Source organism: Lycium ferocissimum, chromosome 9, assembly GCF_029784015.1.
Source record: "Lycium ferocissimum isolate CSIRO_LF1 chromosome 9, AGI_CSIRO_Lferr_CH_V1, whole genome shotgun sequence".
Lineage (NCBI taxonomy): Eukaryota > Viridiplantae > Streptophyta > Magnoliopsida > Solanales > Solanaceae > Lycium > Lycium ferocissimum.
This window is the reverse complement of record NC_081350.1, coordinates 31,576,605-31,588,074: the sequence shown is the minus strand read 5'-3', so window position 1 is coordinate 31,588,074 and position 11,470 is coordinate 31,576,605. Positions and strand designations below refer to the sequence as shown.

At 34.1% G+C, this 11,470-nt stretch overlaps 1 protein-coding gene and 1 long non-coding RNA gene across 3 annotated transcripts; one reads left to right on the top strand and one right to left on the bottom strand.

Moving 5' to 3' along the window:
* The first annotated feature begins 546 nt into the window (after positions 1 to 546).
* LOC132069401 (uncharacterized) lies at positions 547 to 4,095 on the top strand. Of its 2 annotated transcripts, XR_009417772.1 has the most exons (3): positions 547 to 1,821; positions 2,811 to 2,912; positions 3,394 to 4,095. It is a non-coding gene; the product is annotated as an uncharacterized LOC132069401 (long non-coding RNA). The 2 variants fall into 2 exon arrangements; XR_009417771.1 differs by lacking the exon at positions 2,811 to 2,912.
* A 3,702-nt stretch (positions 4,096 to 7,797) lies between these two features.
* Positions 7,798 to 8,811, bottom strand: LOC132069399 (uncharacterized). The gene is made up of 2 exons (XM_059462754.1): positions 8,459 to 8,811; positions 7,798 to 8,364 (listed from the first exon to the last, which is right to left on the bottom strand). The coding sequence occupies exons 1-2, from the start codon at positions 8,702 to 8,704 to the stop codon at positions 8,080 to 8,082; spliced, it is 531 nt and encodes a 176-aa protein (XP_059318737.1). The 5' UTR covers positions 8,705 to 8,811; the 3' UTR covers positions 7,798 to 8,079.
* Between the last annotated feature and the right edge of the window lie 2,659 nt (positions 8,812 to 11,470).

Sequence of the window (11,470 nt, the reverse complement as noted above, 5' to 3'; positions counted from 1 at the left end):
TTTTTTACAGAATAATTATTAATGGTGCTAGGCCAAACCTCCCACACCAAAAAAAAAAAAAAAAAAAAAAAAAAAGCGACAAAATGAATTCTTCCCCAAAACCAAGTAAAAAGGTTCAAAATTTGGATTACCTCCATTAATTTTTTTCAGTTTCCCTCCTTATTAATATTTATCAATTACTACTTCATTTGTCTCTTTTTCCATACTTTTCTGATTTTCCGAAAAATCCAAGTAAAAGAAACCACCATTGAAATTCCTTATTGTCCAAGAACCCTGACCCAATCTAGTGGCTATGGAGGAGATCCGATTACTAAAAGAGCACCGAACTTCACTTCCGAAAGATACCCAAAGATCTCACCCTTCTCTACTTTTTTTTATTTGGATTTTGAAATTAATATTCAATATAAAACCTGAACTTATAATATCTCTTGTTTTAGTTCTAAGAAATAGCACCTGTTCAAATTCAGTTAATCATGTTGAAAGGCTTGCAATTTTCACAGTTACAATTGCTAAAGGCTATTGTTATTGAGGTCGTCCCTTATCACAAGATCATGTATGTAGTGATCAAGTAAAGTAAGAACCTTAATCACATGTTTGTCAGATTTAATCTTGTTTTTGTAAGAATTATTATCCAGTATGTCTTAATGTCAGGTTCTGGTTTAGGGGATAATTGATGTAACCTCAAAGGTGAAGAAAGTTTTGGTATGAAGTCACAACTTAGTTACTTAAAGAAAGTGCAAAATGATGAATTTTCTGTATGCATACCATGGTCTTTTAAGTATATGGAAACTAAGCTAATTGTGATATGTACTTTTAGGTTATGCCAGGGAGGAGAGCTTGTGGATAGAATGCTTGCATGGTATATTTTTCTGTTACATTTGATAAATTAACCTCTAAATAATTGTTTTTTTCCTCAAAATTTATTTGTGGTGATTCTATTTTGTCTATCATTCCTTTTTGGTTGGGGCAGAAGTACTCTGAAGAGGGAGCAAAGGTTGGCACGGTACATACATTAAAGGTTTGTGTTCTGTCATCTCCAGGGCATTGTGCACTGTGATCTTAAACTTGAGATAATCATATTCCTCAATCTTGAGCTGTTGTATGTTCTGTGTTACCTTCTCATCTAACAATGATTGAGATATATTTAGTTTGATTTATGTTGTTTTTGTTGTCGTCTTCATGTCATTGTCCTGTGTACATCTCAACCAGTCAAATTTTTCCTTTTTGTTTAGAAATTTTTGGTCTTATTTCTCTTCATAACTTATATTGTACTTCTGCAAGAAGTACATACATGCCATGTTGGAATTCAGGATCACGTAAATAAAGGTATTCCCTGTGTCCTGAATTAATAATTTTTCTAAATCATCTTTACGTGATTAGTCTAGCTGGACTAGGAAGAAGTTTCACTATCAGAATGTATCAAGTTGAGAGGCTTTTTTCCATTAATGATGAATGAAGGCTTTGCCATGAAGGCTTGCCCATGATTCTGCTATACTTTATTTACATCAACATACAACTGAACATGAAACATTGAAAGACTTGAAGCTTGGCCATGAAAGTGACTTTCAGGTTCTTTACTGCATATCAGAGCAGTCTCTTTCTTCTGTTTCTTGTCGAAGTAGTCATGAATTTTGGTTTGATGAAAATCCGATTACAGGCTTCTCTTTTTGGTGAAGGATTATTGGTCATTTTGTGGAAGCTGAAGGATGGGACCATCAACTTGGAAGAAAAGGGAAGAAGAAAGAAGTCAAGTTCTGCATTTTACATCCAAATTTGAGTTGGGAAGGAGTAGCATTGTAGCTAGTTTAGGAAGATTTTCTGGTATGTTTTACTTTACGGCTTATCTTGCTAAATCTTCATACGAGAATTTTCATGGGATTAATTGATCCCTATTGTTGGATATTTGGAAAGTCTGAATTTTCTGCATAGTAGAGCATTTTCTTGCATGTGTTTCTTGTAGAAGTAGTCATGAATTTTGGTTTGATAAAGATTTGATTACTGGTTTATATTTTTGGGGGAGGATTAGTGACCATTTGGTTAAAGCTGAAGGAGGGGATCATCAACTTAGAAGAAAAGGTGAAGAAGAAAGACAGTTGAGTTCTGCATTTTGCCGCCACATTTGAGATGGGAAGAAGTAGCATTGCCATGACATAGCTAGTCTAGGAAAAACTTCCGGTACTTTGGCCGTTATGGCTTTATCTTGCTAAATTTTCATCCGAGAATTTTCATGGGATTAGTTTTGATCCCTATTGTTGGATAGGTGAAAAGTAACTTGTATTAAACTAACTTGCAAAGAAGTGATTGGAAAGATCTTTTTTGGTACCTTCTTGATACTCTTAAAATAAAATCTTTTACCGAAAGAGTGATTGGAAAGATTCCTAATCCAACTAATCCTGCACCAAGTTAATTATACTGATGCACAGTTAACTATTACCAGAGAAAATTTATCTATTACTTTAGCTTTAGGATATGAAAAGCTTTGGCAATACCTGTTGACTCTAATTGTTTCAAGTTCTTGTAATTTCTTAAAGAACTCTATGCTTATTTTCTTATGTTCGGATTTCATATCATCAAGAATGATAGTGAATAATCCTGACTTTGCTGGCCTCTTTGCTCCATAACCAGAGGTTGAAAAGAATTAGTCAATATATAAATTTTTCTATTGAAGTTGAATTGTTATTCTCATCTCTGATTCCAAGAATTTTCAAAATTGAACCTTTTATAGTTTAATAGAAATCTCTTTTTATTTGATTCAAGGAATGTTAACATTTCTTAATTGAGGTTTGAAGAAATTGAATTATGTATTGCAGGAAGAGGAAAATTTGGGAAAGATAAATTTGTTTAGGAAAATATGCACAAGTCGGTATACAATTTTTGCTGGAATTACTCAGTTTATACTTGAATTTTTTTAGGTTAGTTCTGCTTCCTTGAATATGCAATAGATGGTTATATATGTCACACTACATGCTTTAACATGCATGTTTCTGATCTCAACTCTTTCCTATGAACTCTCTTATGTTTTCTGAGTAGTTAATACAACTTGCACTAAAATAAGCTTACTTGATGGCTCTTTATGTTGGATTTCTTGATTGACTTTCTGTTTCATGGTAGATTGACTTTTGTTCCTTCGGTTCTATTGTGAGAAAGTCAACATAGGTTAATGCATATGTTGATACTTGGTAGTTTTTATGAATCTATGGATAGAGTTAATGCTATCTGGTAGAGCAGTCTGTGGATGTAAAGCTTTGTGATAATATAAAAGGAATCAATAAACTTTCACTTTTGTTAAACTTGTGATGATGAAGTTTACGGTTGTAATTTAGAAATGACTGATATACTCCATTCTTACATTTTAGATGGTATTTTGAACTGATGTTTTTTAATTAAATGCAGATTCAACTATAATCAAGAAAGGTTGCGGAAAAGCTAGAAGAAAGTTCTTGAGAAATGAAAAGTCTATGGAAAAAATGATGAGAACAAAGATTCAGTTGGAAAATGGTGGCCAATTAAGCCAATTTCATCAATAAAGTTCAAAGTTTTCTTTCCATCCAAACAAATGAAAGGAACACACAAGAGAGGAGAAAGATGCAATACTGAGTAGATTACACTATATTTTTCAAGACAATCACATTTTTGTGATAGGACGTACTCCCTCCGGATCAAAAAAAGAGTCCATTTAGCCTTTTTTTTCTTGGATAAAAAAAAAGTGTCCACTTAGCAAATCAAGAAAGAATTAACCTTGTTTTTCCATATTTGTCCCTATTAAGTGTTATATGATTAAATCTCAATGCCTATTTAATTAGGGGCAGTTTAATCAAATTACCTATTTTTGTCTAGGAGTTAGTATTTTCTTAAAGAGTATGCAAATGGCTAAGTGGACTCTTTTTTTGATCCGGAGGGAGTAGTAGTTAGTCATAAATTGATTACATCTGTGATAAGAAATAGTCTGTCATAAGTTAATTCGTAGTGACAAAAACATACCATCAACCACGAAAATCAACACTTTTTATGACAAATAAGTTTGTCACAAATACTATGCATTTGGGGATGAAAGGAAGATTTCGTGGTTAATAAACTTTATTTAGTGATGAAATACTAAGTTGTCTTTGTATACTTTTAGCGACCCACTTTTAGGGAAAAATGATTGACGAATTTTTTTTTTCATCACACAAGAATTTTGGTGACGAAATATGATTTATAAGTGACGAAATTATTTGTCACTGATAATCGAATTTTTCGTGGTGAGAAGTGACTCTAAATATATGCACCGCAAATTTAGTAAGTATGAGAAGAGAGAAGTTGAGATAAGACTAGCTGGAATTGCCCTCATACAATATAGGCAATTTAAATATCTAGCTAGTTGTTTCAAGGGAATGGAATTAATATAGATGAAGATGTTACTCACACATAATTAAAATTGGATAGTTGAAATGTAGAAGTGTGACAAGAATGTTATGTGATAGAAAAATGTCTAACAAAGTCAAAGGTAAATTTTACAGAACAATTATAATTAAGATTGGAGACATTGCGTGGTAACAAATGTTGGGCCGTTCAAATACAACATATCCACAAGATAAGTATTGTAGATATGAATGCTAAGATAGATGTGTGGCCATACAAAAATAGATAAGATTAAATATGTCCACAACTTCGCCAAAAGGTGCAAGTAGCATACGTTAAGAACAAAATGAGAGGAGGTCGTTTGAAATAGTTTGGTTATGTCTTGCGTTGACCAATAAAACCGCTTCATAGATGTGAAAAATATGGTGGTTGAAAGTGTTAGAAAATGTGATGAGGTAGACCTAAAATGACATACAATGAAGTTTTCTCAAAAGACTTGCAATTTCTTGAATTTAATACAGACTTAGCTAAAGATAAGGTGCAGGAGAAAACATGTGTATATGCAATACCTACTGGTTGAGATATGTTTTAGAGCCCGTTTGGATGGGCTTAAAAAAAGTGACTTTTATGTATAAAGTGCTTTTAGAACTTTTAAGTGCTGAAAGTTATTTTTATAAATAAGCAATGAGTGTTTGGATAAAAGTGCTTATGCCGAAAATAAGTTGTTGATGTGTTTGGTAAATAAGTCTTTAAGCACTTATTTTACATCAAAATAGTGAAATACCCTTAAAGTCGTTAACACCATAATAAGTTGCTTTAAAAGATTTTTAAACTCTAAAGTTGATTCAAATCAAAAGTAATTTATATTTTAAAATCACTTCCACTATAAAATGTTTATTTAAGTTAATTTTTTATAAATACATGTTACTTAAGGGGGGTGCATGAGCTAAAAGAGACACTTATTTTGGAATGAAGGGAGTAATATCTTCTTGATTTATTTCATTACTAGTGAAATTGCCCGCGCTTCGCACAGGTACGAAAGACAATGATTTTACAAATTGACACTTTTGAGTTTTTTTTTTCTTTTTTTTTTTAGAAAAGAAGAAAATAATTTCTCATGTAACCTGGATTAATCTTATATTTATTTGAATATTTTCTTTTCTTTTTCTCTTTGAGTTATACATTTGACTTCAATAACCATTCAATCCAAGTCTAGGAATAATAAAAATAAAAGTAAAATATGTTAAGAAATATTTGGAGAAATGCATTGTCCGATGTTGGACTTCATTCCAACTTTTCTCCCTTTATAATGTTTTATCTTTTATCTCCTATGTGTTCTTATAATGTTTTATCCTTTTATCTCCTATGTATTTTCATTACTTATTCTTTCTCTTACTCCCCTATTTTTTTGCCTCACGTTTACAGAAATCTTTATTTTTCGTTGTAAAGACAAAGTAATAATATAGGAATTAACACTAACACTATAACTATAAGCTTGCAAACGGCATAAGATGTACTTAATAAAAGTGCTAATACAACCGAAAGCACTCCACTATAAATACAAGAAGTGGAAAATATTCATATAATACAAGCATCAAGCATTAGAAATGTCACTAGCAATCATATCACGAAACCCCATCCAATAGACATCATTTTGTTCTCATCACATGGCTGTTTGGAATGCATCATCCACATTGCATTTCTTTCTAATATAATTGTGAATGGCTATAGTAGCAAGTACGATGTCCCTTTGTGTGTCAATGTGATAGTATGGCATGTCTCTCAAAATAGACCATCTTGCTTTCTAAACGCCAAATGTGCGCTCTACTACATTTCTACAAGAAGAATGTAAATAGTTAAATTTCTCAATGCGTCCTCTTGGCTCTCGCAATTGTCGAGTTGCACCGCGGCGAAATTCGGCTAGGTGATATCTTACATTATTTCCTTTGTACGGAGCCATGTGTCCTTTCATGTGTGAATATCCCGCATCAACTAGATAATATTTGTTTCCGCTTGATGTGGAAAGTTGAGCTCTTCTCTACGAAGGGCCTCGGCAAATATACGACTATCGTGAGTCGCTCCTTCCCACCCACGCAAATGTAAAACACATATTAAAATCAACAACGGCGAGAATATTTTGAGTTGGATAACCTTTACGTCCAATATATGGTATCTCTTGACCTTGCGGTAATCTAGCTTTAACATGTGTGCCATCAATTACTCCAATACGTAATCCCTCTGACAAGAAGTGGATGTAAAATAAGAAACTTGGGATCCATTTTTTTCTCGTTGAATTCTAAGCGGCAAGAAACTATCATAAAGCTTTTGTTATATAAGGGTAGTAAAGATACAATGCGTAATAACAAATTATCATAAACGGGTTACTTACTTTAAAGAAAGGGAGATATCTTTGTTTACATGGCTTGTGAGCATCGCAACCATCATTATAATTTGGATGTGGTTGAATGATATCTCTTGCAAGCTTACAAACGGCCTTTAAAACACTATGAAAGTGTCTATCAACCTGTCTCTCGAGAATGTTGAAAGATATCTTGTATCATTCGATTTCCAACTCCATGCACAAGTCATCAAGAATATGCCTAACATTATGTATAGACATTCCACGAGTGGGTTTAAGCCCATATTTATTAGTTAGGTCATTGGATAGATCAATGAACACGGCAAACTTCTTCGCCGGAAATTTTCATAACAACGAGTCTCATTTCCTCGTAATATCTCTCGAATAAACTCATTTCCGAGCGCATTGATGTACGACAAGGTTCTTTGCGCATAGGTATTTTTCACAATACATCAAAATGTATTTACCCGTTATATGACATAAAGCCATCCACTCCTTCGCATCTTGCTCTCTCCGAATCTCTTCTAGTTCTTGATCTTCGTCATCTAACAAATCACTTAAATGAGAGAGATACCACATTGCTAATATCCCAACTCTCCATTTAACTGAAATGGAAATGACTCAAGTTAGTAAAGAATGAAATTTTTTCCAACAACCCAATTTCAAGATTTTTTAGAAAATCCATCGTTTCAATGCGCTCATATCCATCGTTTCAGCCGTAAGAAGACGGCCGCCGCGCAAGCGACGTTAGCGCATGACGAGTTGTTCTCTCAAATTACTATTCTATCAAAGAAAAACAACCACAACAATACATAAAGTTCCCATTCATTAAAGCCAACACAACAACAATAACCATAAGGTCTAAGGATACAACCACAACGTCAACACAACATTAACAATACATAAAGTTTACATGTACAACCTATAAGATTTAGGGATACAACCGCAATGTCTAAACAAGAAGCAATAAGTAAAGTTTACACGCACAACCATAAGATTTAGGAATTAAACAATAAAAACATTTAACCATAGCAACGCAATCGACCCCATTTTCTAAAGGTGTGGCCGATAGCTATACTCCAACCAAGATTTCCGAGCTTCACTGGGTTCCATCTTAAGAAACGATTGACGTACATCCTTCTTAAGAAACATGTTGCAAACATAGTTGTACTTTCCACTCCCGACGGGAATATCGAATAATTTGCCAACATATTCATACACTTATCGATGACGGGATCATCTACCGAAGGGGATGTAGCAGTGCTTTTACTAGACATAAACTCCACTAGAGAGTGTATACCCTCTCTCATTGATGCCGCATCAGATTTTGCCTTATTTTTTTTGACTTGATTGCTAGTTCCAGTATCATCAATTGAACCTCATCTTTTAAGTGACGGCTTAGGAAACATAATAGAATCCACATTCTGTATATCATCACTTTCATCATTCCCTTCATCACTAGGATTGATAAAGTGTTCTTTGTCATAGCCACCAATATTATTTGTTCCTTCTTCATCAAGATCTACTCCAATGCCAGACATTTGTTCTTGATTCGCTGCACGTGCTCTTTCTCCAGTAGCAACAATATTAGAAAACAACGCATCATAGCGATACCATATAAGTGAGAGATCTATTTTCCTGAACTTATTGTATCGATCATCCTCCTGTAACAAAAAAATCAAAACTACTTTAAACTAACCAAGAAATTTAGCAATGAAAGAAAAAAGAAAGACATATAGAAAAATGTGAGAGATGTACCTTAATTTTTCGCTCCCACCAATCATCATCTGCCATAGTTGTATTTTTGGTGGCATCCCATCCTAAACCTGTCTCCCCTCTCATCAACTTCTTAAAAAGAATCCAATCTTTTTTCATGTTATCCCAATGATTTTTCATTTGTTTTTTATCATAGTTTCTTCCCGTGGCTCTATTGAATTCTTCAACAACATTATTCCATCCATCTCTATTTAAATGGGTGTGTGGTACGTCCTTGTCTAATCTCATTTTCACACAAATCTATAAATTTAATGTTGGCATCATCATCCCACTTAGCATTACTTCGTGCTTTACTAGTTTCCGGCATGATTGAATGTAAACAATCTGAAGGTTCACAAAGACAAACTTATGAGTTATGACAACTTTCTAGGATTGTTTATTTGCACATGTAAACTAAGTTATCGTGCTCCCTCCCAATCTTCTGCTCCACCCCAAAAGTAACTATAATTTACACCCAACTGGTGTCACTGCACAAGTGCCATGAGCAATCAACAACACAACAACAGCAATCATGGATACCAAAAGAAACCGCAACTCTGTGCACTTAGCCAGAGATTTCATACACTCGGGTACGTTGAGTACACAGATCAAGCAAAAGTGTGGCTAAAGTGACTGAAGTTAGGGAGTGTGAAAGCAGCAGCCGCAGCCGCAGCAGCAGCCGCAGCAGCAGCAGCAGCAGCAGCCGCAGCCGCAGCAGCAGCAGCAGCCGCAGCGTCCATTTTCCTCAAATTACATAAAATTTCCGATTATATGTGACTGAAATAAGACATCACCCGATTATAACTAACTTCATCTTAAAATATCACATGAGGATTCTAGTAAGAAAAGCAAGTTCAGCGTCCATTTTCCTCAAATTACATAAAATTTCCAAAACTAGCTTTACACGACAATAATTTATGACATTTGTTTGAATTATGGCGGCAGAATGTAGAGGGGAAATTAATAGAATTTAGTTAGTTTCATTTTTCTTGTTAAGAATATCAGTTAGATTCAACTATACCATTATTAGAACAGGTCAAGGGAACATTGAACTCTCTATACAATGCCCAAATCTGTCTATGCTATTACCACGTGAAAAAAAGAGCAATCTAGCAAAACTTTTCAACCATTATTTTACTTCATAAAGATGTCTTCCTCGACTTAAAAGCGCATCCTCCTTCATCAGAACAATGATCCAACACATATTCTAACTTCTCTGGCCAGTGGTATTTAATTTATGTACTAACATTCGAGATCTAAGAATCAAATAAATGGACTGAATAAAGGACAAGATCTATCAACCACAAAGATTGTGTACCACTGAACTACTCTTCCGGTCGGAGAAGTCTAAAACATGACATGGGCGAGGAGATGTAGCAGCAGAAAAGCAGATTTCATTAATTAGCATTCTTGAGCTCAGAAGTCATTACGATTTCAGGATCCCCGAATGTAAGACCTAATCAAGTACTACATCTCCAAGTAATCGGCAAGAACCACACAAATGCAAGTCAAAAAAACTTCTGATCTCTCAAGACTCTTCACTAGAATCTGTAATTGCCTTAGACTTAAAGGTGGATCCAGGAACTTCAAGGTACCACTGGACTCACTACTCCTTTGTGACATTCTTAACAATTTCAACAATATATATATATACTCGAAATAAAGGCATAACACATATCAGTCACTATTTAGATGATGTCTAGTAGCTCAGTGTTTTAATAATAGCCAAGATTATAAGTTTTATTAATAAGTCTATCTCCCCAAAATGCACAAAGTTCGACTCACTCGTCATAATAATCCAAAAAGGAGTAATCTTGATTTCAAAAAAAAAAAAAAAAAAAAAATCAGAAGGAGATTCAGCTCCGCCAATCATAATAGTCCAAAAAGGAGCAATCTTTATCCAAAAAAAAAAAATCATCCTGCTATCTCTCTCTCCCTAAAGCTGTTTCCTTTCAAGAACATTAGGAAAAAGTTAATTAGAGTATCAAATAATAGAGTTAAAAGATACAGACGGTGAGGCCATCAACTGATATTAAAAGCCTAAAAGGATCTTTCCCGAAAAAACTTACTCAAATAATCCAAGATTGAAAGTACGTTTTAGCAATACAGAGTTATCAGGATGAAGGCTTTTTTAGTGGCAATGTTGTAGAACCAACCCGGTGAATGGATGCAGGTTTGGAGAAATATTGTTGTAGAAGATGATGAACAGAGATCGTGGAGGCTGCGTTGTTACTGAAGAAATGAGAACAGATGTTAATTTTGCGCTTTAGCTAAGAGAGAGATACTTTGGGAATTAAAATAAAATATAAGGGATATAAAAGTAATTTACATGGTCATTGACGAAAATGGCTTTAAGCCCTCGAAAAAAAAGTTAGGATTTTAAACTTTTCATTTTGAGTGACTTTAAGAACTTTATGAACTAAAGATTTTAAGTTGATAATAAACACGCATAAGTTAAAGGGCTTATAAGTTGGTTTGACCAACTTATAAGGCCATCCAAACGGCTCTTAGTCTTGTTGGATAACTTCTATCATCATCATCATCATCATCATCATCATTATTATAACTTCTTTTTACTTTTATTCGGTGTGATGTAGACACAAGTTGGGCTTACATAGCCGATTTCCTTATTTGAGATTTATGTCATTTTTATTGTTTTAATGCTAAAAAGGGGAAATCCACAAAATGTGTGGAAGGAATATTCTTTTATTCTATCTGATATTTGTTTGATAAGGGGACGCAGTGCTTAAAATGGAAATCATTCCTAAAACCTAATCATATCCTTATAAGAATTTACAAAAAAATGTAGACCACTTTAGTTTGTAAGAAGTCATTTCTGGAGTCGACATTGTTTTATTTTAATCATAGATTAACTGTGAAAAGGCTTAAATTGCTCGAAAGTGAGGGGGTGGGGGGGGGGTGGGGACCCCAAAAAATTTTAAACAGTTGCGGTCGGGTCGGGAAAATTTAGCGGGGGGGTTCAAATTAAAAAGAACAAAGACAAAGTTGAAGAAG

Coding starts and splice junctions, on each gene's coding strand:
- LOC132069399 (XM_059462754.1), bottom strand. CDS start 8,704: ATGAGATTAGACAAGGACGTACCACACACCCATTTAAATAGAGATGGA. Junction 8,365..8,458: donor GGTGGGAGCGAAAAATTAAG/GTACATCTCTCA, acceptor TTTTTGTTACAG/GAGGATGATCGATACAATAA.